Below are 27,399 nucleotides of genomic sequence, written 5' to 3'. Positions count from 1 at the left end.
AACCGGATGGAGTTTGATCGCTCTTTGGCCAGCTTAAAGTGTAGTTCCACCCAAAAGTGGAACTAACGCTCATCTGATTCCTCCCCCCTGAAAGGTGCCAGAATTGGCACCTTTCAGGGGGGAGGGGGCTGCAGATACCTGTATAATACAGGTATCTGCACCCACTTCTGGATATAGAGTCCCGCGGGAGTCACGCCCCTTCCCGCATCCACCCCCACCCCTCGCTGTCTCCTGGGAAACACACAGGTCCCAGGAGACAGCGGGGACCACTTACGATGCGTGACTCACGCATGTGCACTAGGGAACTGGGAAGTGAAGCCGAGTGATTGCTTGGCTTTAGCTGCTGACATCGCTGGACCCTGGGACAGGTAAGTGTCCATTTATTAAAAGTCAGCAGCTGCAGTATTTGTAGCTGCTGGCTTTTAATAATTTTTTTTTAGGTGGACTCCCTCTTTAACCACTTCAGCCCCGGACCATTTTGCTGGTCAAAGACCAGACCACTTTTTGCGATTCGGCACTGCGTCGCTTTAACTGACAATTGCGCGGTCATGCGACGTGGCTCCCAAACAAAATTGACGTCCTTTTTTTTCCCCACAAATAGAGCTTTCTTTTGGTGGTATTTGATCACCCCTGTGGTTTTTATTTTTTGCGCTATAAACAAAAATAGTGACAATTTTGAAAAAAATGCATTATTTTTTACTTTTTGTTATAATAAATATCCCTCCAAAATATATCAAAAAACATTTTTTTCCCTCAGTTTAGGCCGATACGTATTCTTCTACATATTTTTGGTAAAAAAATCACTCACTCACTCACAGGGGTCCTGACCAGCACACGAGCGCGGCGGCGCGCTCGTGATGGCAGGGCGGTATTAAAGATTGGACGTACCTGTACGCCAATATGCCTGCCCGTGCCATTCTGCCGACGTACATCGGCGTGCGCTGGTCGTGAACCGGTTAAAGTGATTGTAAAGGCAGAAGGTTTTTTATCTTAATGCATTAAGATAAAAAACCTTCTGTGTGCAGCAGCCCCCCCCTAATACTTACCTGAGCCCCATCTATACGATGTCCACAAGTGCATCGGCTGTCTGGGTCTCTGCCTCCTGATTGGCTGAGACACAGCAGTGGCGCAAACTCAGCCAATCAGGGGAGAGAGGGGTTTTGCCAACCTGCAGCTCCGTGTCTGAATGGACACACAGAGCTGCAGCTCGGGTGCCCCCATAGCAAAGTGCTTGCTGTGGGAGCACGGGACAAGAGGGAGGTGCCAGGAGCACTGAAGAGGGACCCGAGAAAAGGAGGATCTGGGCTGCCTTGTGCAAAACTACTACACAGAGGAAGTAGGTGTAACATGTTATTTTTAATAGAAAAAAAAAAAAACAAGACTTTACAATCATTTTAAGGCACAATAATTGGCAACACTACCACTAAGCAACCTAAAATCACTGTCGGCTTTTTATTGCTTTGTCCTTGTTGAGATGATTCTTGTGGGCTCCAGGAAAGGAAGTAAATTGAAAGTAATTCTAGTAGAAATGCAGACAGCAGTAAAAGCCTGACCAAGAATTTTTATTTTATTTTATTTAAAGCCTTCTTCCCTCTAAACTAGTAAATAGTTTGGTCTGGAGTAGTTCTTTTACCTTCATTTCCTATGAAAAAACAAAACAAAAACAAATATAGGAGTCCCCGGAATCTAGCTACCTGCAGATGGATATTATTTTAACAAACTGCAAAAATAACATGTTAATAATCCTCTCATTTATTCACTTCTATTTATTCATTCAATTTCATTTATTCAAAATCTTTAAAGCTTTTGTGTCCTTTTATATATTTTTTTTATTTTTCATGGTTTTAATCATATTTAAAAGTGAAGCTATGCTGTCTGAACCACTCCCCCACATATTACAAATAATAAAAAGGTTGTAATACATTTAGGGTAGATAAAGGCAATTTTGTCTGTTTAATATGTACCCATAAGCAATAAATATGCAGAAATGTTTTTGTGGAGTTACTTTTGTTCAAATATTGATACAGACTGACCCAAAGGTATTTTTTATTTATTCAGCCATACAAGATGGGTTCAGTTTTTGTTCCCCACATTTGTAAAGGAAGAATAGTTACCATGGAAATATTTAGTGGGAGTCTGAAACAACATACAATCTATACATCAATGTATTATTCAGAATTTATAGTGCCTTATAAAATGCTTTATATTATCGTCTAGCTTAGAAAACGGTTTTCTATTTGCATTTTACAATACAAATAGAAAAAGGCCATTATTGCCAACACTAGCATTTTTTAGCAAGGAACAAAATATATCACATCGGTAAAAGCTCTGTGTTGTATGGCCTTTTCATTTACACATAGTCCTGGAGGTTGTAGCTTCCGTTGTTGTTGTCTGACTGCTCAGCCGCTGGCTCGGGTTCTTTTTTTGGACGCGATTCTGTTTTGTTCTGCTGTCGTTTAGGGCAGGATGCACAGAATACTGCACCAGCTAGAATGTGTAACCCAGCAGAGATAAAGCCTACGTATACAGCTCCTCCAGGTTCATGTTTTCCACTCACTGGAATGGATGGATCCAAGAAGCTGGAGATGATCTCTTTCATGTACCAACTCACTGAGATCATACCAAAGAGTCCAGCCAGCAAAAAGCATGTTCCACCAACAAATGCTATATTGCTTTTGGTGTGTCGGTCACCTCCTAGCTTTGTACATTTCATTCCGGCCATGGAGACGCAGATTCCCAAAGTGGAGAATATACAGGATAAGACCATAGTAGTCCTCACAGTCTGGATGTAAACTGGGAGGGAAAGGATGGAGTATTTCACAGTGCAGCTAAACATGCCAGTACTGTACCAGGAGCAGTCCATCCAAAGACCCTGCATTTGAGTAACTGCGGTAATGATGTTCGCCCCGGTATCTGCATTGACCTTCCAGTTTGGTAACAAAGTGGCAACGATGGCAGCGCATACACCCATGAGTGCAACCACAAAAGCTGAGACTTGTAGCTCCGCCGAGGCCATGGATGGTTTCCAACTGACACCTGGTCTCTGCTGTCAAAAGTCTGAATTTGAAAGCTCTGTTCTGTACTGAAATAAAAGGAAAAAAAATATATTAAGTGGGAGGGTGGTAAACCTACAAATAAGGCAGGCAAAAAAATAAGTAATACCTCGGTGGGTTAAAGCTTAGCGCTTTTTCTCTAAGAGGAGTAAAAGCCTCTCTAACAAATACACGTGGCACTTGAAAATGTATTCTTTGATAAATATAGATTGCTAGAAACTGTGTCCATGGTGCTGTACATAAAATACATAAGCATGTATTTATAAGCATTTTCTAGAACACTAAGCAAAAGCGCCCCACTTTGTCATAGCACTGAGTACATGATTAATAGTGCTCTGCCTCGATGCAGGAGAGACCTTTTACACACAAAACATCAAACTAAGCACAAGTGCTACGCTCCATACAAAGTCTATTGAGATCCATGGCCCATACTGCTTTTTTTTTTTTTTTAACACTAACGGCTATAATATCTACAACTGCAGGTGTGATGGCTTATTAAAGAGGAGCTGCACAAAAAAAAAAAATATTAAAAGCCAGCAGCTACTAATATTGCAGCTGCTGATTTTTAATAATATCACACTTACCTGTCCCAGGTTCCAGCGATGTCGGCGGCAGATGACGAGCGATCGCTCGTCTCGCTGCAGCCACCGCCGCCATCCTCTGTCAGGGAATCGGGAAGTGAAGCAAGAGGGCTTCACTGCCCGGTTCCCTACTGCGCATGCGCGAGTCGCGCTGCGCTGGTTCCCCGCTGTGTCTCTGGGAACTGTGTGTTTCCCAGAACACAACGGGGGGGGGGGGGCCGAGCCATGCGGCGATGGGCGGAGCCATGCGGCGGTCTGGCCGGAAGTGGGTGCAGTTACCTGGATTATCCAGGTAACTGCACCCCCCTCCCCCCCGAAAGGTGCCGATTGTGGCACCGGAGGGGGGGAGGGATAATACTAGCGGAACTTCCCCTTTAGGGTGAAGAACCGCGTTAAATAGCCTACAGATATTATGTAAATACATTCATTTTATTGAGAGTGTAAATAAAAGAGCAGTGCATACAAATTATATTTCAATGTGCAAAAAATGATTTTACATCACATTTTTATGACAAAAATAAAATAAGAACCAAACAAATCAAAACATTAAAAAAAAAGGGGGCAGTCTGCCAAGTATTACAACATTCCTCAGTCACAAACTATAAACATTGTAACTTTTGTTCTTTAGATCAAAAGAATGAACTTTGGTGTGTAAATGAGGGAAGTTTAACCACTTAAAGACTAAACCTTTTTCTGACACTTGTTGGTTTCACGTTAAAATCATTATTTTTTGCTTGAAAATTACTTAGAACCCCCAAACCGTATATATCTATATATATATATATATATATATATATATATATATATATATATATATATATATATATATATATATATATATATATATATATATATATTTTTTTTTTTTTTTTATATAATTTTTTTTTTTAGCAGAGATCCTAGAGCAGGGATATGCAATTAGCGGACCTCCAGCTGTTGCAGAACTACAATTCCCATGAGGCATAGCAAGACTTTGACAGCCACAAGCATGACACCCAGAGGCAGAGGCATGATGGGACTTGTAATTTTGCAACAGCTGGAGGTCCACTAATTGCTTATCCCTGCCCTAGAGAATAAAATGGTGGTTGTTGCAATATTTTATGTCACGCTGTATTTGCGCAGTGGTCTTTCAAATGCAATTTTTATGGGAAAAAATACACTTTAATGAATAATAAAAAACGGAATCAGTTACGTTAGCCCAATTTTTTTGTATAATATGAAAGATGTTGTTGCGCCATGAGAATTGTGATCTTTCTTCTAAGCAAAAAAATTGTGATTCTCATTTTGGCCAGAATCGTGCAGCTCTGCAATGTGCAGATAATAATATACTTTTTTTTTTCTACATTTTTATTCAGTTTTTATCACTTTTTTTCATTGCTTGAATGATAAGCAAATTACAGCGGTATTAAACCCAAAGCCAAATATATAATATATTGCAGTTTACCAACCATTAAATGTGGTGGCTGCATTAGTGTTTTTTTTTTTGTTTTGTTTTTTTCAGGCATTTTCCCCTCTGTTTTCACAATCTGGTGATCTGGCTAGTAATACACTTGCTGTATTAGATCTGGATGAAGATGCAGCATAGACACCATTGGGCAGCAGTATTGCCAGTGTGGGGGAGGGTAGAGTTATATGTACTAACAGATTTAAATACACAAATAAATTGAAGCCAAATTCCAGCTACACTTTATAAGCAGTTGCAGCAACAGTTATTTTTCCTTTTTGTTTTATGTAAATAAAAGCTGATTATTGTAAACACCCCTGACAGTGTTGTCTCAACCCTCTAACTGCTACATCTGCAGGGCTGCTTGGTACATTGAAAAACAGACTTACAGGCCAGATCACCAGGTTGCCATAAAACAGAGCCTAAAGAAAACAAATGCAGTTATCCCAAGTAAGAATTGGTAAGCTGCAAAATAATAAATGTTTACTTTTTGGGTTTAACCACTTAAGGACCGGGCCTCTTCTTTTTTAGATGTGGTGTTTACAAGTTAAAAACTGTTTATTTTTCTAGAAAATTACTTATAACCCCCAAACATTATACATTTTTTTTCCAACACCCTAGAGAATAAAATGGAGGTTGTTGCAATACTTTCTGTCACGCCGTATTTGTGCAGCGGTCTTACAAGCGCACTTTTTTTTTTTTAAAGTACACTTTTTTGAATTAAGGCAACAGTAAATTATACCCAATTTTTTTTATATTGTGACAGATAATGTTACGACGAGTAAATTGATACCCAACATGACACGCTTCAAAATTGCACCCACTCGTGGAATGGCGACAAACTTTTACTCTTGAAAGTCTCCGTAGGCGACATTTAAAAAATTCTACAGGTTGCATGTTTTTCGTTACAGAGGAGGTCTAGGACTAGAATTATTGCTCTCGCTCTACCGATCGCGGCAATACCTCACATGTGTGGTTTGAACACAGATTTCATATAACGGGACTGGGTGCGTTTAAAAATTTTTTCTTTCTTATTTATTTTACCTTTTTATTTTTACACTGTTTTAAAAAAAAATTGTGTCACTTTCTGTAAACATCCCTTGTAATAGAAAAAAAGGCATGACAGGGCCTCTTAAATATGACATCTGCGGTTTAAAAAGACCTCAGATCTCATATTTTCACTAAAATGCAATAAAATAAAAAAACATTTAATTTTAAAAATGAAAAAAAATGGCCCTTTAAGAGCTATGGGTGGAAGTGACATTTTGACGTCGCTTCAGCCCTGCAGTGAAATGGAGACGGGTGGGGGCCATCTTCCCCTCACTCGACTCCATGCACAGCAGCCGAGAAGACCGGATCGCCTCCGCTGCTACTGACGGCTCCAGTAAGCGGCGGAGGGCACTGGATTTTGGTGGGTTGGGGGCCCCTCTCCCACCGCCGATTAAAAGTGATCTTGCAGCAAATCCGCCACAGAGACCACTTTTATCTTGCATGGGATCGCCGGCCGAATTCAGAGATACCAGGTTTATGGCAGCTAGCTGCTGCCAGAACAATGATATCTGTCCTTAAAGTGAGCACGTACATCGGCATGTGGCGATCCAGAAATGGTTAACCACTTCCCGACCACCCCATAGCAGATTTACTACTACAGGGCAGCCGTTCTGTGCAGAATGTGTATATATATATATATATATATATATATATATATATATATATATAAGCGATTCTGCACTTATGGGTAGAGGGCACGCACCGCTTCTGCTGTGATTTAATCACAGCAGAAGCCGATCAGCGGGTACCAGCCAATGGATGTCCTCTAGCACCCACTGATCGAGGAGAGAGGCTGGACAGAGATCTGCATATGTAAACAATGCTGAGCTCCTTCCCGACGACGGGATTGTGATGGATTTTCTTTCCACGCTAAACAGGGAAAGAAAATCCATAACGTCCCTTAATAAAAACAGCACACATAATAAACAAAAATACTATTTAGGCACATATTTAACCCCTTAATAGCCCTAGATGTTTAACCCCCTTACCAGCCAGTGTTATTAGTACAGTGACAGTATATATTTTTAGCACTGATCACTGTATTAGTGTCACTGTTTCCCCCAAAGTGTCAAAAGTATCAGATTGTCCGTTGCAATATTGCAGTCCCGCTTTAAGATGCTGATCCTAAAAAATTAAATACAAATTCCAGTATATATTCCATAGATTGTAGACGCTATAACGTTTGCGCAAACCAATCAATATATACGCCTATTGGGATTTATTTTTTTACCAAAAATATGTAGCAGAATATCTGTTTTTATCAAATTTTTTATTGAATATGTTTTATAGCAGAAAGTAAAAAATATTGCTGTTTTTTTCTTCTTTCAAAATCGTAATTTTTTTTTGTTTATAGCTCAAAATTAAACCCTGTGGTGATCAATTACCACCAAAAGAAGGCACTATTCATGGGGAACAAAAAAAAAATTATTTTGGCGTTGCATGACCGCAGAAATGTTCAGTTTAAAATAACGCAGTCTGTATCGCAAAAAATGGTCTTATCATGAAGCTGGTAAATCTTCCAGAGGTCAAGTGGTTAATACCACTTTAAATGTATGTTTTTGTAAAAATATAAAATTTTCCAGCTTTTATGTATTTGTCATTTATCATTTACCATGTTGTTAAATATTAGGGTTCTTCAGAATAATACTAAAATCGGATTCTTAAAGGCACTTTCTATTGCTGTATTTCGGTATATAGAGTAATGTGCCTTCCCCCCCCCCGTCTCTATGTAGCAGTGTTTTAAGACCACAATCCCAAACGGACTGCAGTAAGGTTTTTCTAAATAGTTTAATCCAATCTAGAAATATTTAAATAAAATAGCATAGCTATGGAAGAGAAATGGCAGCATATTACTTGAAGCCTCGGTGTAAAAATAGTGCAGTAATGATGTATTTTAGTAATTAGTGGGTGTACTTTAACAATTGTATTAAGTTAATGACTCACTGATCCATGACTTCAGCGCTGCCTGAACAAAGCACTGCTCAAAGCATAGTGTCGGTAAAGTATTTTTTTTTTAATACCTGGAATTTAAAAAATACTTACTGGAAAATAAGCACCACGTCACGTCCTGCAACTTTATAATGGTGGAGGCAAATAAATTGTAGTGGGAAAAAATGCAGTTGCCAAAAGAAAAAAAAAATATATATATGTTCAAATACAGGTTGTTGTCCCTCACATTCTCATTTACTTTCCCTGTTGCTTGTTTGAAGAAACAGTCTGTCCATCTTGCTGAGAGGCTGAAGAAATAATGAGCCAGCAAAACTTTGAAAAACATGACGAGGACGGGAAATTGTACTTGGACGCTGAGACAATACCAACCTTATAGAGACAAACAACTGACTTTTGTCATTTCAGTTCAATTCTTTGTATTGTTTCACAGCATAAATGGCAACTATTTGGGGTTTGCAGATATTTGTTTCACAATATTCCGCACTCCATTACCACTTGTACAGCTTAAAGTGGAACGCTTGGTAAAAATTAAGTGAAACGTGCGTTTCCCACAGTGTAATTTGTGTGAATGGGCAGTAAATTGTAGAGAAGTTGTGGTTATGTTTGAACCTTCAAGAAAAATAGGCCAGTATGCTCCTTCCCCTTTAAGGGGTATCAGGGGCAGCAGGACTTGACAGTCGCATTGGTGTATGGCAAAATGCATGGGGGCGGAGCCTATGATGTCATCATGCATAAGTGGAGCATTGGCTACCGAAAAAAAGCTGCCATTCTGAATTCTCCTTAAAGTGGTAGTAAAGACGTGTTCATTATTTTAAAAAATGTGCCCTCCTGCAGATTTAGGTCATAATGTACTTGTATGCACTGCATACTAGTACATTATGAGCGACTTGCCTACAAATAGAGCCCTCCAGTGCTGTGCTGTCATGGCTCCCACAATCCGCAGCGGCTTCCAGGGTAACGCAGTCTTCATTTCAGTTTCCTAATCTTCGGCTGCTTGATTGGCTGGGTGCGGTGATGTCACTCGCGCACATGCAAACGAGTCACATTGCCATGGCATGCTGAGTGTGCCGTAAATGTGGTCTGAACTGTGCATGCATGGCTCAGATTGCATACCGATTGGACGTTTATGATAGAGACCTCTAGGCTCTGCTATAAAAACCCTGCCTGTCAGTGGATTTTGGCACGTGGGAGTTTACAACCACTTTAAAGAGGACTTTTAATAAAAGAACAAATTCATGTTCAGAGATCCAACGCTGTCCTCATCGGGCTAGTTCTTCACTAGTTTTGGATTCCTGGCACTGGCATCTTAACTGTGGGCAGCCGGATATGCTGCTTTTGGTCTGACAGCCAGCTCCCCACTATGCATGTGCAGGGTGCACTGTGCTTTTTAAATAGTCCCGCAGTCCCAGAAGACTGCGGGGAGGGAGCGGTAGAGGAAAGCCCTTTAGGCTAATTTCACACTGGGGCGGTAAAGTGGGGCTATTTTTAGCAGCGCTGTTCGGCCGCTAGCGGGACGTTTTTAACCCCTCCTAGCACTGCTAGCAGCCGAAAAGGGGTTAAAACTGCCCGCAAAGCGATACTGCATCAGCGCTTTGGTGGAACTGCCCCAAAGTTTTCAATGGGCAGGGGCGCTTTTGGAGCGGTGTATACACTGCTCCTATAGGGCTGCAAAGATACGGCTTGCAGGACTTTTTTGACCATCCTGCAAGCACACCGCTCCAGTGTGAAAGCCCTCGTGCTTTCACACTGGAGACACAGGAGAGGCTCTTTACAGGCACTATACAGGAGCTATTTTTAGCGCTGAGGAAAAGATGACCCGCACTCCGGTGATTGTTCTTAAAAAATATAGTATTAACAAGCCACAGTGACCAAACGCAAATAAGAAAGGTTGATGCATTTCAGCCTATAAGGCCTTAGTCATAACCCTAAAGCGCTCCAGTGTGAAAGTAGCCTTAATTGGGCCATGCACGTCTTTATACTGCAGTGCACCAGATTTTAAAGGGCACTGCTTTATGTGGGTGTTAAATATGTTTTTAATAAAGTAGGGTTTTTACTAAGACAGACGCACTGAGTTTGTGGTCAAGTTCCTGAGGTGATACGTTGATAAGTCCTGACACTTGGGTGATATCAGGTACCCCTTAAAGGGGAAGGCGCATATTTAACTATTTTCCTTATGCACGTGATGACAGATATTTACATGTCCATTTTTTCCTCCTTTTGTTTTTAGACCATGGCATCTGCAGTGGTGTATACGGGCTCCTCTTCCCTCAGGTTCTCGGGCAGAGCCCCCAGAGGATCCGGCAATCCCGCTCCAGTCTTTTCTGAGGGGCGACTGCACGTGCACTGCCGCCATTTTGCGGGGGCTGAGTAGAGTCTCGGCCACTCCAGAAGTGACATTCTGGAAAAGTGGGTCGATGGTTTGGTGCGGGGGGGAGGAGGCAGGGTAGGAGCTGGCACCTATCCTTGCTTCCGGTCCGATGCAGGGGCACTATAGGAGTCCGGAAGCGGCATGTGAAGCCCCGAGTGGAGCACTGAACACCCACTATGGAGGATGTGGCGGGATCTACATCTGTGGGCACAGGCACCAGCAAGGCCCAAGTAGGGGCAGTTTTTATACTTGCCTTATCTTTTACTTGGAGTTCCAGTCTCCCTTCTTTTTCCCCCTGCTGGCGGGGGCTTGTCTGGGCACTTGAGGTTTTTTCTTACTTCCCCTCTTAATGCACCTTTTGGGTGAGCCATAGGCGGAGACTGAGTGTCAGCAAAGGTCCCCTGATTTTTCTTTGTTTCCTCTTTGGCCAAAAGTGCTGAATCAGGCAAAAAAGATGCCTTTCGTGTAAAGCTAAAATGGGGGAGAATTGGAAGAAAGCCCTATGCAGCACTTGCATCACTTCCTTGGTCAAAGAGGAATATGCTTTTGTCTGTGATGACTTGGTTGCCTCAGTAAAAAAAGGAGCTCTATGCCACAATTGAAGCGATCCGTGATTCGTTGACTAATCTGGCTGCTAGCCAACCTTCCACATCTGAGTCTTTCCAGGGTTTGCTTTCAGTCCCAGTGTTAGAGACTCTATCAGAAGGTCCTTCTACCAGGAAAAGACCGTCCCCCACACCTTCCAATGACGGTTCAGAAGAGAAAGAGGGCAAAGGAGTGGAAGTGGCCCCCTCCAAGTTCAAACTATCCCTGGAAGAGGTTGATGGGCTTTTAAAAGCTAAACATGTTACTCTTGGCCTAGGTGAAGAGAATAATTAGCTAACACTTCATGACCATATTTATGCTGGTCTAAGTGAGCCTAAGGGGCAAACGTTTCTGGTACATTCTGTCATTTCGGGTTCCATTAACAAGGAATGGCAAGAACCGGAAAGAAAGCCTTTTCTCAAAAGCTCACAAGAGGAGCTTCCCTTTTTGAGGAGGATCCTTCTGCGGTATGGAAAAAGGTCCCCAAACTCGACTGCTGTCTTTTCCCAACTCTCTAGGTCCACTGACCTAGCCTTGAAGACATGGGGATCCTAAGGGATCCGATGGATAAACAAATGTATCTTTTGCTCAAAAGATCTTGGCAGTCCATCATGAGAAATTTGAAACCAGCCAGGGCTATGACATGTGTAGCTAGAAACCTGGAGTACTGGGTTAAACCGCTCCAAAGCTCATATTGTGGCGGATTCACCCAAACAGGAGATATTGGATTCCTTCGCTGTAGCCTATATTGCTGGTGCTTCGGCCAAGGAATGACTGCTAGATCAGCAGCCTTGGCGAATTCGGCAAGAAGAGCATTGTGGCTGAAGACTTGGCCAGATAATGCAGAATCTCAGAGTAAGCTCTATGGAATTCCCTTTTTCAGGCTATCTTCTCTTTGATCTATATACTATCCTAGACAGAACAGTAGACAGGAAGAAGTCATTTCCGGTCAAGAAGAAAAAGCAACTCACAAAGCGTCTTTTTCAACCTCAAAAAGCTCAAGACCAGGACAGTAAGTCCCAGGGAATGAGGAAGAACTGGTCTGTGCAAAACTTAAGGGAAAAGGCTGACTTCCATCCTCCTACGCAGGCCGAAAACTCTTTGGGTGGGGGGAAGACTCCAGAATTTCCGTCTACAGTGGTCAAGTATAAAAGCAAATCAGTTCATCTTGACCATTCTCTCCCAAGGCTACGCAATAGAGTTTACGGAATCCCCCCCCCCCCCCCAAAGTGTGATGAATACCCCAAACAATCCAGTAAAAGCCTTGGCCATGATGTCCCTTCTAAGGGAGCTGATGTAACAGGGTGTTAGTGGTCCAATTATCACCAGAAGAATGACAACAGGGTTTCTATTCTCACATATTCTTGGTGAAGAAGCCAACAGGAAAATTCAGACTGATCCTCAACCTAAAGCCCCTGAACAGGTTTGTCAAATCCACAGACCCCAGGATCCAGTGTTTGTTTTATTCAGCCATATTTCCTGGAGGGGTACTTTACAGGCCCAGGAATGTGGATGCCCTGATTAAAAAGGGGCCCCGGTTCCTCAAGGTTTTTTAACCTCCCTGGCGGTATGATTCAGTCTGGAATTAGGTGCTGAAAGCGGTACAATTATTTTGCATGGAAATCTGGTGTTTTATTTTGTAGTCCTGTAATTCTTAGGAATAACGCTCTTAAATCTCTTCAAACCAGAGTCTAGCAGACATCCCGGGTATGATAAAGTTTATAATATAATAAAGAATAATAAAAATTATTCAATAATGTAATTAAATCCTAAAACACTGAAAAAGGGACACGTTTTGGTTGCTATGGACAATCTCCAAATTCCAGGCAGAAAAAACAGTATTTATAATATAAAAGTGCATGCAGGGCACTGCACAGACCACTAGGGACAAAGGGGGTGTGTATTTTGTAATACAGTACTGTAATCTGTAAGATTACAGTACTGTGTGTGTTTTGTGTCTTTTTACTTTTTTAAATTTGCTGCCGTTCTCCGCTCCCATGTGTTGTAACGCCGCAGGGAACAGAGCTCGGCGGCATTCGGCACTGTGAATCGAGCGGAGAACAGCTCGATCACACAGCGCGGGGGACATCACTGGATCCAGGGGACAAGGTAAGTAACTCTCCCTGTGTCCTCCCTGTATCCAGCGAAGTGATCCCGAGTCTGGCTCGGGGTTACCGCTTCTATCAGTAAATTCCTAACCCGAGCCAGACTCTGGCTTTCCGCTAGGGGGGTTAACGGAGCCCACCGTGGGGTCTGTTTGGGTTACCACAGAACCTTGCAGACAGATAAGGTAAGGGAGATTCCTAAGGAATTTTTCTAATTCTAATTTCTCCTTTAAGTAAATGTGTCATGCCTAAAGTCACCACTGGGGGCTGTCAAAAGCACGTATCTGATTCCATGCTTGTCAGTCTCACTCTGTGTCGCAAGCTGCACGATTCCTCCGAGCCCAAGCTCCAGGTAGGATATGGGAAGGGGGTTTTTCTCTTCGGAATGTCCCCCCACAGCTTCTTTCGAGGCAAAGAGGGCATGGGTCAGTCGGCGATATGCCTCACCGCTCCCGCCGCCATTATTATGGCGGCTCTCCATCCACCAACGCCTCTCCTCTACTCCACCCCAGCCCCCCCCCTCCACGTGCGATCTGCCAGATGAATACCCTGAAAAATAGGGGCTCAAAGGGATCTTCCTCAGGCTCTGAGGACCCTCCCTCTGCAACGCCATCCACCCCGAAAGACCTAGGGAGGCTGGTCAGAATGAGCCATCGGGGTTGTCAGGGGCTACAACTGCTTCTGGCATTTCAGCCCCTGTATATATTATGAGGTTTTTTCCTCAGCCATGAGTGGATTGGAGGAAAGATTAATGGCCTTAATCACATCTTCACAAAGTGAAAGAAAACGCATTAGGTCCCCTTCTACCACTCAGGACCCTCAGAGGAACACTGGGAGACGGAAGATGAATCCTCCTCCTGGGACCGGGAAGAGACTTCCCAGGAATCAAGTGGGGAAGGACCCTCTTCAGCTTCACAGGCTGAGATATTGCTGCTGCATTCTCTTACTGAAATGGTCCCCTCCACATTTAAGTTACCCGTAACTGAGTCGGTTGAAAACCCCACTTCTAGTTTGGGTTCACTGAAGCCTCCTCAAGCTGTGCATGCTTTTCCTGTCCATTCATTGCTGGAAAAGCCTATATATTCTGAGTGGGATCACCCAGATAAGCATTTTTTCCCTCCCAAAAAGTTTTCAAAACTTTATCCTATGGAGGAAAAATTTACAAAGATGTGGGGTATACCAGCAATTGAAACTGCTATATACTCAGTAAATAAAAGTTTGAATTTGTCCTGTTGACAATGCTCAAATGCTTAGGGATCCAACTGATAAAGTTGGAATTCCTATTAAACATTTTTTATTTGGCTGGTTCAGTAGCTCAACCTGCAGTGGCGGTAATTGGAGTGTGTCAGTCCTTGAGAGACCACTTGAAACAGGTGCTCAAGTTTTTCCCTGAACAGCAGGCCCTGCATTTAGCCGCCAGTGGTTTTGTGTTTTGCAATTGACGCAATCAGAGATTCTATCCTTCAGACCACTCGCTTTACGCTTGGATTGGTGCAAATGCTTAGAATCTTATGGCTAAAAAAATCGGTCAGCCGAAGTGCAATGCAAAAAGCTCCTTGCTGGTTTTCCTTTCCGTGGAGAAAGGCTGTTTGGGGATGATTTGGACAATTATATCCAAAAGATATCATGTGGGAAAAGTACCCTTTTGCCAGTTAAGAAAAGGAGTAAATGTCCCTTATTTAAACGTGTTCTTTCTCCAGTGCCAGGGGTGTCAGCCTCCAGGCAGTCGCGACAGCCTCCACTGTCTGGTTCAAGAGGTAAAACTCAGAGTTGACCCCAGGGACAAAAGAAGTCCTGGGGGAGGAAACCTACTAGACAGAACGCTAAAGCCTCTTATGAAGGGGTGCCCCTGCTCGTTCGAGTGGGGGGAAGACTGCTACAGTTCTCAAAGGTCTGGTAGGAGGATTTTTAGGACAGATGGGTGGTCTCCACAATAACTCTAGGTTACATACTAGAGTTCTGAGAATTCCCGTCTCCTCGTTTCCTCAGATCAAATATTCCCAAAGATCCAGAGCAAAAAGTCTCTCCTTCAAGGGTTAGACCAACTTTTGTCTCAAAAAGTGATCATGGTGGTTGCCATGGAAGAACAGGGGTTGGGGTTTTATTCAAACCTTTTCACGGTGCCAAAACCAAATGGAAATGTTAGACCCATTCTAGATCTCAAAGATCTAAACCGGTTCTTGAAAATTCGATCTTTTCGCATGGAATCGATCCGATCAGTAGTCTCCATCCTACAAAGAGTAGAACTTCTGGCATCAGTCGACATCAAGGATGCATACCTGCATGTACCTATTCATCAGAAATATCTGCGTTTCGAAGTGGAAAGGGCGGAGAAAGGTCCTTCTATTCGCCTTAGCATGACGTTGTTTGGAAAGTTGGTGGCTTCATTCGAAGCGGTTCCCTATGCTCAGTTTCATTCGAGACTGCTGCAAAACAGTATCCTGTCTGCCTGGAACAAAGTCCAGGTGCTAGATTTTCTGATGCGTTTGTCGCCAATAGTGAGCCAGAGCCTCAGTTGGTGGTTGATGCCCAAGAATCTGCGGAAAGGGAAATCCTCCTTACCAGTTACCTGGAAGGTGGTAACAGAAGCCAGTCTTTCGGGTTGGGGAGCAGTCCTGGAAAAGGACCTTACCCATCAACATTCTAGAGATTTGGGCAGCGTACCTAGCCCTAAAGGCCTGGACATTCAGGTTGCGGGTTGTCCTGTCAGAAAGGTCGCCAAGCGAAGTTGGTCCAAGAAGGAGGCGGTAAGATCCCCGAATTGGAGAGAGTTGAAAGCAAACGCTTTAGCTCTTGCGATTATTTGATTTCCAAACTCGCCATGTTCAGGTGTTGACCAACAACGCCATGGCTGTGGCTTATCTAAACAGACGGGGGCACAAGGAGCAGGCCTTTACAAGCGTTGGCAACAGAGATTCTTCTCTGGGCAGAGAAACATTTGCTATCCTTGTCAGCGATCCACCTAAAGAGAACTCTAAACAGAGTGGCGCATTTTCTAAGCTGGTTCCCCATTCAGGAAGCCGAATGGTCACTGAATCCAGAGTTCTTTGTGATGATTTCCTATATGTCGGGACAACCAGAGGTGAACCTGTTTGCCCCAAAGTAAAATACACAAGTTCCTCAATTATTTTCCCTAAACAATCTTGATGGGTCCCTAGGGACAGATGCCCTGGCACATCCATGGAGATTTTGCCTTTGTCACGCTTTCCCCCATTCCAATTAATTCCACTGGTGTTGGCATTTGCCTGTGGGACAGGATTTGCTAATCCAAGGCCCAGTAAATCACCCAGAAGTAGCCAGGCTGTCCCTGGCAGCATGGTATCTGAAGAGCAGCTCCTAATGAATAAGGGGTTTTCAGACCGTCTGGTTACAATATTGTTATCAAGCAGAAAGAAGGTAACTAGAGCCATCTATACAAAGGTCTGGAAGGTCTATAATTCATGGTGCATATCATCTAGTCAAGACCTGAAGAAACTTGTCTATATTCGTTTTTACAGGAGGGGGCAGATAAAGGACTAGCAGTCAGTACCTTGAAGGTACAGGTTGCTGTTCTAGCAGTATTCCTGGAAGGGTACGTCGCCTCCGAGCCTCTAGTAGTTAGGTTTTTAAGGCTCTTGCGAGATCAAGAACATCACCGATCAAAAGTTTCCCAAAACTGGACTTGTCGGTAGTCCTGTAATCTCTAGCAAAGAGTCCATTTGAACCTCTGGAAGAAACATCATTCAGATGTCTCACTGTTAAAGCTGCTTTTCTGATCGCCATTACGTCAGCACGCAGGATCAGCGAGCTACACGCTCTGTTGATTGGGAAGCCTTACCTACCAGTGTTCCCTAACAGAGTCATCCTTAGGACGGAGCCAAAATTCTTACCTAAAGTAGCCTCAGTGCATAATCGTTCTCAGGATATTGTTATCCCAACCTTCTGCGCTAACCCTTCGAGGGAGAAGGAGATCTTTTTTCATATGTTAGATGTTAAAAGGATTTTGTTACGTTATCTGTAAATAACAAGACTTTAGATGTTCAGACTCTTTATTCTTTTTTTTTGGCAACAAGAAAGGTTGCAAAGCTTCTAGGGGATCAATAGCCAGATGACTGAACTTATCCATCCTGGATTCATACTCACTCACATGCGGCTTTGTCCCCGCCAGCTGGAATTTGTGCACGTTCAACCAACCTTGGAGCCACTTGGGCAGAAAGCTGGTGCCACCCCTGCACAAATTTGCAAGGCGGCAACATGGTCAAGTTTTCGAACCCTTTGTGCGACAGTACAGGCTGGACCTTTCATTTGCCAGCAATCATGTGTTTGGCAGGAAGATCCTACTAGCTGTTGTCCCGATGAGGTAAGTCTCGGTTATCCTCTCATGTGCTGTCCTGAAAGACGCTATGGGAAAATCCAAGTTAGGCCGCGTACACACGGGCGGATTGTCTGTCCAACTTAGTCCGCTGAACCGTGTTTCAGCGGACAATCCGCTCGTGTGTGGGCTTCAGCGGACTTTTTCAGCGGACAATCTGACGAACAAAGTCTTACGGAATTTCCGTAAGACAGTCCGTTCAAACTTGGTTTTGTCCGTCCAAACTTGGTTTCAGCGGACAGTCCGCTCGTGTGTAGGCAAGTTGGACGGACTAAGTATGGCGCATGCTCAGAAAGGATTTACACGGCCGAAGGTTGCATTGCAGTGTATAGGACGTCGTTTTTCTAGTCCCGTCGTACGTGCTGTACACGTCATCACGCACGCTTTCAGCGGACTGTCTGCTCATCGTGTGTGGTCAAGTCCGTTCATGCAAATTTTGAACGGATTGTCTGTCGGATTGTCTGACGAACTTAGTTGGGCAGACAATCCGCCCGTGTGTACGCAGCCTTAGACTTACCAGTAACTTGTTTTCCATGAGTCTTTCAGGACCACAATGACCAGCCCTTTTGTTTTTGTACTGTGCTGTGACTAACGTATATATATTTATGTGTTCCAAAATTCTCTTTTACAACTGACATGTTAGGGAGGCGCCTCCCTTTAAAGATCTGGAGGAAGAAGGTGTTTCCTTGTAGCCCAGTGGGAGGAATCACAATCTCTCAGGTGCTGTCCTGAAAGACTCATGGAAAACAAGCACGAGAAATCTTTAAAAAAAATGTTCCTTTGAAATTGAGTATGAGGGGTGCCCACATTGTATTTGGATTGCGTAGCAATGTTTGGCTTTTTTTATTTTTTTATTATTGATTTTGTGTGAGAACACATAAATGTGAGAAGCAGTCAACACCTAATCATATATATCGGGTGAACTAGCACATATAGAACAGTAATTGCACAGAGGTACTTTTATTATTGTAATGTCTTTGCTAGGCTTCAGGTACACTGGCAGCTTCTAAACTTGAGTTTTGGCGTTTTTTATATTTTTTTTGCCAAAGGCTTTTAACAGTTTGAGCTGCTGCGTTTAGGTGAGGTTAAGCCTCCCTCTCCTGAATAGGGATGAGCCGAACACCCCCCGGTTCGGTTCGCACCAGAACTTGCAAACGACCCCCGCGTTCGGTACGAACGTTAGAACCCCATTGAAGTCTATGGGACTCGAACGTTCGAATTGGAAAGTGCTAATTTTAACGGCTAATATGCAAGATAGTGTCCTAAAAAGGGTTTGGGGACCTGCCTCCTGCCTCAGGGGACATGGGTCACTGCAAAAAAAAGTTTTAAAAACTGCCATTTTGGCGGGAACACTGATTTTAATGACGATTAAAGTGAAAAAAAAAAGTGAAATATTCCTTTAAATATGGTGCCTGGGGGGTGTCTGTAGTATGCCTGTGAAGTGCCACGTGTTTCCCGTGTTTAGAACAGTCCCTGCACAAAATGACATTAAACGGAAATAACACCATTTAAAACTGCTTGCGGTTTTAATGTTATATCTGGTTCCTGCAATATGGTTGAAAATCATTGAGACACATGGCATGGGTAGCCCTCCCTGCCCATTACCAGCCTATTTGGGTCTTGTACGCATATTAAGGGGAACCCCGTACCCATATTAAAAAAAGGAAATGCGTGTGGCCCCCAGGCCCTATATACTCAGAACAGCAGTATACAGGCGGTGCAAACAAGACAGGGACTGTGTAGGTTTGTTGTGTTAAGTTGAATCTGTTTGTCATTTTCAACCGGTACATTTTTAAAGTGTAGCTCCAGTCAAAAAAATTATCTTTAAGCTTTTTGGAAAACATAGGGAAGGGTTATCAGCCCTGTATAATTTGTTTTGTCGTCCATCTTTTTTCATCTCACTTGCTGCTGTCTCCTTGCGTTTGCAAGTAGGAGATGTTTGTAAGTTGGATGTTTGAAAGTAGGGGCCTGCCCTATATTATAGCGGTATGTACTGGGTACAGAGCACGCAGACAGCACGCACTATCTCCTAACACTACTGACTGCAAGCTCTATTATTAACCACTTGTTAGCCCAATGTTTGCATAAAGTGAAAGATGAAATTATGCTGAGTAAATAGATATCAAACATGTCACTCTTCAAAATTGCACATGCCCGTGGAATGGCGCCAAACGTCGCTACTTAAAAAATCCCCATAGGCTACGCTTTAATTTTTTTTTTACTGGTTACATGTTTTGAGTTGCAGAGGAGGTCTAGGACTAGAATTATTGCTCTCGCTCTAACATTCTCGGCGATACCTCACATGTGTGGCACATGCGAGCACATGGGGACATGGGCGCTTTAATTTTTATTTTATTTTTTTATTGTTCATTTTACTTTATTTATTTTAGTTTGACATTTTTTTCCCCAAAAATATATTTTTGATCACTTTTATTCCTATTACAAGAAATGTAAACATCCCTTGTAATAGGAATATGGGGTGACAGGTCCTCTTTACAGTGAAATCTGGGGGTCAATATGACCCCACATCTCACCTCTAGGCTGGGAAGCCTGAAATAAAAAATAAAAAAAAGATTCTGGCTTTGATCGTACTGGCGAGTTGGTAGAAGCACCGGAGGGCGGTGAGGGGTGGGGGGCGTCTATGGCTGGGTATTTCAGGGTATCACTGAGTATGGCTGGGTATCTCTGAGTATGGCTGGGTATGGCAATTTATGGCAGGGTATTACAGAGTATTGGCAGGGTATTGGCGGGGTACTACAGAGTAATAGCAGGGTACTGCAGAGTATTGGGGGGTACTACAGAGTAATGGCAGGGTACTGCAGAGTATTGGGGGGTACTGCAGAGTATTGGGGGGTACTGCAGAGTAATGGGGGTTACTGCAGAGTAATGGCAGGGTACTGCAGAGTAATGGGGGGTACTGCAGAGTAATGGCAGGGTACTGCAGAGTATGCACTGGTATTGCAGAGTATTGGCAGGGAATTGAGGGGTTAAATTCGGTGAGCAGCGATGTGGGCACTGCAGATGCAGCCCACATCGCTGCTGACACCGATCTCTTTCCCCTCCGCTGTACCGATCGGTACAGAGAGGGGAGGGAGGAACCGGCGTCATAACATGACGCCGGTTTGTTTCCAAGTGATCACTCCGTCATTTGACGGAGCAATCACGTGGTAAACGGCCGCTATGAGCGGCCGTTTACCGTGATCCGTGATGCTCTCGAGTGCGCACACCTCGGGGCACGCGAGAGCAGAATTCTGGGAGGCCGTTAATTAACGGCCTCTCAGAGTTCAACAACCGCCCTGAAGCTGTTAATCGGCAATGGGCAGTTGTTAAGTGGTTAAAGCTAGATCACTAGCTATATAGGTGAGGTGAATATAGTGGTGTATACTGCAGTCAGGGCACAGACAACAACCACTACACAGCAGCAAGATAGGAAATCAGCCAAAAACGATTGGTGTGTACTGTGTTGAAGGTACACAGAACACCCACTGCTTCAGATGCTAAGTAACACACTACACGAAGCCGCCTCAAAGGTGGCCTTATATAGTGTGGGGCGTGCACTACACAGCCTGAGCTATGATTGGCCACAGGCAGGATGCCTGTGGCCAATCATGGCTCTCCTCGCTGCCGGCGCTGCGATTGGCCAAGCATGCGGGGTCACAGTGCATGCTTGGCCAATCATCGGGCAGCAATGCACTGCACCAACGCAGTGCATTATGGTCCGCGCGCGCGTCACTCGAATTTTTACGCGAACGGCCAAAACGTTCGGAATTCGCCGAACGCACGAACAGCCAATGTTCGAGTCGAACGTACGTTCGACTCGAACACGAAGCTCATCCCTACTCCTGAAGATGGAAGAATTTCATTCAGGAAAGGAACGTTTTAACAGCTGCCTGTGGGAAACCTCAAAACGTTTTGCGTTTTCCCAGTCCGGGTAGGGTACATGTAGGAAAAAATTAAAAGTAAAGCGCTAACACATCTATTGGTTATATAGGCAATAAGTGAATAGCAATCCACTAATCTTAAAAATACAAAACAGGAAAACAAGTAGCAGAAAAATAATTTAATCTTTGCTGAAAATCTCCAGTCACCTTGCTCCTTATGTGAAAATGTCTTAGCTTCTTCTTTAGATTAGTATCCCACCACAATGTGTACAAAATGCACACTTACCGACCACATCTATAACATAAGCCTTTGGTGTCTTAGGGTACCACCCTTTTTAGGCCTCTTTCACACGAACGATCCGTTCAGGTCCGCCTGTCAGTTTTTTAGGCGGACCTGAACGGATGCTCCATAGACCTCTATGGAGTGTCGAATGTCAACAGTGACATGTCCGCTCCGATCCAAAAAAGTGTGACTGAGGAAAAACCTACTTTTCCATCCTTCATTGGATCGGGTGACAACGGACTCTGCGGACCGTCGTCATCCCATCTCCCATGAGGGAGAGCGCCGCTCTGACAGGTCCGTTCTTGCACAGTGTTCAGAGACAGACCTGTCATGTGCCGACTCAGCGGGGATCGATGGAGAAATCCCCTCTGAGCAAGCGGATTTTCTCGGGGCAGATCATCACGGATCCGTCCTGTGTGAAAGAAGTCTTTCAGTTGTATTCACAATGTCCCACCTTTGTAATAATTAATAGGAATCTGCCAACCGCTTTCCTCTCAATTGGTCATCAAACATCAATAACCGAGACCCAGGAAAAAATAATAGTCCAGGATAGTGTAATGCCATTTATTTTAAAAGCCAAAAACAGAGCTAAAATACAAATGTTACACTTACTTTTGCAAATGCTATAGTCAGCACTAACACAACCAGCCTGGTATCAGTTGTCCTGCAAGCCGCTCAGTCTGAGCCCTGTAATGTACATGTAGACTTACAGATATAAATAAGAACTTGTTTCAAACTGCTGTAGTGCATCGCATACTAGCACATTATGTAAAACTTGCCTCAAAACTAAGCCTTTCAGCGATGCAATGTCATCGCTGGAGATAGTGTTCATCTGCACCCAGTCCTCCTTCCAGATTTGCAGACTCTGCCTCTGTGACTGGCTAGAGCCATCGGTCACGGCACAAGGCTCTGAAGAAACTGCATGGGCTGCCATTCCTTCAGAGTGCATGTGCCAGTGATTTCACTGACTGTATGTACAGTAAATATTTCCTAAACAATGCATGTTTAGGAGATATTTACACTACTTATAGGTAAGCCTTGCTTACCTATAGGTAAAACTTAAGTGGTTGTAAACCCTTACAGACCACTTTGACCTACAGGTAAGCTTAGGTTAAGGCTTACCTGTAGGTCCAAGAAATATCTCCTAAACCTACACGGTTTAGGAGATATTTGCAAAAAGACAGGCACCACTGTCTACGGTGCATTCGCGGTAGACAGTGGCACGCAGGCGCACTGAGCATGCCACTGCTAACGGCGATATGCTGTTAGTGGCGGCTCCCATTTGCATACGCAGGAGTGATGTCATTGCGGCTCCGGCCAATCACAGCGCCGGAGCCACGATACCCGGAAAGAAGATGGACCCTCCATGGAAGAGGGGACAGCGGTGACTTCGCCGGCTCCTGTGTCAGGTAAGTGACACATAATGGGCTACTATGCGATGCATAGTAGCCCATTATGCTTTACCTTTGCAGGGAAACAAAGAGGAAGTAAACCCATCAGGGTTTACTTCCTCTTTAAAGATGAAAGTTTACTTCCTCTTGAAAGCTTGTTCATAAACTGGATGCTTGTTAGCAAGAGTTGTCAAGTTTTAATGTAGATGTGCAACTCTGGCAGGTTGGAGAAATCTAGACATGAATAGATTGTCGTAGCAGTACCACTGGATGCTAGGACAAAATTAGTTATAAATTTACAATTTTAAAACATACAAGGCTGTTTTTTTTTGTTGTTTTGATTGTGATCCCTTTTTAGTTTGCATTATTTGATGTCAAATACAAGTAGGCAAAACAGGAAATCTTAATCCACACCTACGGAGTATGGAAATGGCAAGACATAACTGGCAAAAAGAACTGAAAGTTTTTCTGTGCATCTCTCTCGTTGGAATTCCTTTCCTCCTCTGCCAAACCCACCTACAGAATTCACTAATGCACAAGAATTAAGTGGCAGTAACTGCTCTACTGTTTCTTTAATCTAATATGGTTTTTATTTTCCTTCTACATGTTTTTTTTTTCCTTACTTATGTAACAAACCATCTCCATATTTTTTTGAACATGACCACTTCAACCATATTCATCAACAGTTTTTACATCTATTAAAACTGTAGGAAGAAATAAAGGAAAACATTCATTACTGAGAGTGCATTGGTCTGACACAGATCTTTGTGCATAAACATGGCAATAAGATGTGACTTACAAGAACAAATTCCTTTATATATTCAGATGTTCAAAAGCTTGGACTAGATTTAATTGAGGTTTAATTTCTCTATTTCAAAAGAAAGCTTATGCTAGTGTATGTACTGTATAAATTGAATATTGGGCTAATTTCATGGAATGCATTCAGAAAGGCTATTGTAAAGGTAATTTTGGATACCAAAATTGCGCATTCAATTTTAAAGCTTGGTATTTTGTGACTATCAATTTACTTGTCGCAGCTTCATCTTTTATATTTTATTACACATTTGACACAGCCTAACCAATCTATTAACCTTCTATGAGGGGGTGAGTTGCCATCTAGATAGGAAGGCCTGTAGATGTGGTGTATCTGGATTTTATAAAAGCATTTGCTACAGTTCCCCATAAATGTTTACTGTACAAAATAAGGTCTGTTGGCATGGACCATAGGGTGAGTACATGGATTGAAAACTGGCTGCAAGGGTGAGTTCAGAGGGTGGTGATAAATGGAGAGTACTCGGAATGGTCAGGGATAGGTAGTGGGGTCCTCCAGGGATCTGTCCTGGGACCAATCCTGTTTAATTTGGACCTGGAGGGTGGGGTAAAAGGTTCAATCTCTTTATTTGCGGACGATACTAAGCTAAGCAGGGCAATGAGTTCTCTGCAGGGTGTGGAAACCTTGCAAAAAGATCTGAACAAATTAATTGGGTGGACAACTACATGGCAAATGAGGTTCAATGTAGAAAAATATAAAATAATGCATTTCGGTGGCAAAAATATGAATGCAATCTGTACACTGGGGGAGAACCTCTGGAGGATTCTAGGATGGAAAAGGACTTGGGGGTCCTAGTAGATGATAGGCTCAGCAATGTCATGCAATGCCAAGCTGCTGCTAACAAAGCAAACAGAATATTGGCATGCATTGAAAAGGGGATTAATTTTAGAGATAAAACGATAATTCTCCCGATCTACAAGACTCTGTTCCAGCCGCACCTAGTGTATGCTATCCAGTTCTGGACTCCAGTCCTCAGGAAGGATGTACTGGAAATGGAGCGAGTACAAAAAAGGGCAACAAAGCTAATAAATGGTCTGGAGGATATTAGTTATGAGAAAAGGTTGCGAGCACTGAACGTTTTCTCTCTGGAGAAGAGATGCTTGAGAGGGGACATGATTTCAATTTACAAACTGTACTGATGACCCTACAATAGGGATAAAACTTTTTCTCAGAAGGGAATTTAACAAGACTCGTGGCCACTCATTAACGTTAGAAGAAAAGAGGTTTAACCTTAAACTACGTAGAGGGTTCTTTACTGTAAGCCCTTGTACACACGGTCGGAGATTCTGATGGAATGTGTCCTATCGGACCGTTTTGTTGGATAATCCGACTGTGTGTGGTCTCCATCGGACTGTTTCTGTCGGAATATCCGACAGACCAAGTTTTCCAATTTGTCTATAAAATGTTCCCACAACATGCTCCGATCGGACATACCCCGATCATGTGTAGCCTACTCCGACGGACAAAGTGCCATGCATGCTCAGATCAAATTCCTAGACCAAAGCTATTGGCTACTAGCCTGAACGTAGTCCCGTCGTAACAAAATAACGTCATCACGTTATGTACAATTGGCTTTTCCGACAACTTTGTCCGACTGTGTGTATGCAACAGTTTTGGACAAAATACAACGGATTTGGTTGTCACAATGTCCAAACGTGTGTACAAGGGCTTAGAGTGGCAAGGATGTGGAATTCCCCTCCACAGGCGGTGGTCTCAGCGGGGAGCATCGATAGTTTCAAGAAACTATTAGATAAGCACCTGAATGACCACAACATACAGAGATATACAAGGTAATACTGACATATAATCACACACATAGGTTGGACTTAATGGGGGCCGAGAGTGGCGGTGCTCAGAAATGAGGTATAAAACACTACACTGGGCACATAACATTATCGAACACTGGGGATTGTATGAAAATTACAAAGTAATTTTAGCAGCAGGAGGGAAGGGGCAGCCACTGACATGAACTGACAGGCATAGAGTAAAGGGGGGGGGGGGGGGGGTAGAGAGGACAGAGGAGAGACAGCGGACTGATGGAGGCACATAAACACTATGGTGTCAGGGCTCAGAAGCCACAATAAACGCTGTCAGTTTACAGAGGGGAGGGCAGCACCAGGCAGGTATTTTAGGTGATACAATGGGCCGAATTACACAGCACAAGCACTGTGCTGTTATGCATGCTTTAAAGGAACAGGATTTTTTTTTTTTTTTTTTTTTAAGGTCAACAACCACTTGAAGAAGCAATTTACTATTTCAGAGACATTTGGAAACCAGTGATGTTGTATACCAGACACATGCATCCTTCCTCTTTTAATGAATTATGGGTATTTGACCTAAAGGGTACCTAAACCCAAAAGCAAAAATGTAATATATACAGCTAACCTGTCTTTAACTTCATACGTTGTTTTTTTTTTTCTTTATTTTCACCTGATGCTCCAGCAGGTAATGTCATTATTATTATTATTTGTTTTATTAATTTTTTTAGGTGATTGGTTAGATACTCTTTAACCACTTGCCGACCGCCTAACGCCGATGTACGTCGGCAGAATGGCACGGGCAGGCATAAGCACGTACATGTACGTGATTTGCCTCCCGCGGGTCGGGGGCCCGATCGGGCCCCCGCCCGGTGCCTGCGGCGGTCGGTTTTCGTTCGGGAGCGATCCCGGACGAGGGGACGGCCATTCATTCATGGCCACCCCCTCGCGATCGCTCCCGACGAATAGAAATCCCCGGTGACATCACTTCCTCTCCTGTAATGTAAACACAGGAGAGGAAGTGATGTATTCTCTCCTCCGTGTCGGTATTTTTCGTTCCGACACGGAGGAGAGCGGATCAGTGAGTTGCACCAACACATCCCACACACAGTAGAACATGCCAGGCACACTCACACCCCCCCTTTACCCCCCGATCACCCCCCCAATTACCCCTGCCCCCCAGTCACAGTGACACCAATGTCATTTTTTTTTTTTTTTTTTTTTTTTTTGCATTGGTGTCATTTGTGACTGTAATAACTGTTAGGGCAGTTAGAGTTAGCCCCCTTTAGTTCTAATGTACCCCCCTAACCCCCCCAATAAAGGTTTAACCCCGTGATCACCCCCCGTCGCCAGTGTCACTAAGGCTGGGTTCACATTGCAGCGGTTTATGAGAACGAATGTGATTCGCACCGCACTGCAGTGCAAATCACATCCGATCTCTGTGCGATTCGAGTTCAGCCATTCGCCGCACCCGCCGCACCCGCCACACCCGCCGCACCCGCCGCAAATTCGCACGGGACCCTTTTTTTGGCCCGCAGCAGAATCGGATCGCATGGGTGTTCACACCATGCGATCCGAGTTTGCAGATCGCACTGCGATATGCGAACTGATCTGGGGGTGTCAGTAACATTTCACTGACACTCCCAGCAGTTCGCATAGGGCAGTGTGAACTGCCGCCGGGAGGCATGCGATGCGGGAACCCGCCGCGGATTCGCGGCGTTTCCGCATCGCTCCAGTGTGAACCCAGCCTAATAAGCGATCATTTTTC

At 43.7% G+C, this 27,399-nt stretch overlaps 2 protein-coding genes across 2 annotated transcripts in view; one reads left to right on the top strand and one right to left on the bottom strand.

Annotated features, from left to right (window-relative positions):
* TFB1M (transcription factor B1, mitochondrial) overlaps nucleotides 1-27,399 on the top strand; it is a 99,744-nt gene that overhangs the window by 58,039 nt on the left and 14,306 nt on the right. The window lies entirely within an intron of this gene.
* Nucleotides 1,404-8,447, bottom strand: CLDN20 (claudin 20). The gene is made up of 2 exons (XM_077486248.1): nucleotides 8,172-8,447; nucleotides 1,404-3,082 (listed from the first exon to the last, which is right to left on the bottom strand). Exon 2 carries the CDS (start codon nucleotides 3,014-3,016, stop codon nucleotides 2,351-2,353), a length of 666 nt encoding a protein of 221 aa, XP_077342374.1. The 5' UTR covers nucleotides 3,017-3,082; nucleotides 8,172-8,447; the 3' UTR covers nucleotides 1,404-2,350.

This window comes from Lithobates pipiens, unplaced genomic scaffold, assembly GCF_037356315.1.
Source record: "Lithobates pipiens isolate NorthernLeopardFrog02 unplaced genomic scaffold, aLitPip1_a1.2 Scaffold_18, whole genome shotgun sequence".
NCBI lineage: Eukaryota > Metazoa > Chordata > Amphibia > Anura > Ranidae > Lithobates > Lithobates pipiens.
The sequence above is the reverse complement of the archived record's forward strand: the minus strand, read 5'-3'. Positions and strand labels throughout refer to the sequence as shown.

Bases quoted from the DNA above. Each gene is read 5' to 3' on its own strand.
- CLDN20 (XM_077486248.1), bottom strand. From the start codon at position 3,016: ATGGCCTCGGCGGAGCTACAAGTCTCAGCTTTTGTGGTTGCACTCATG.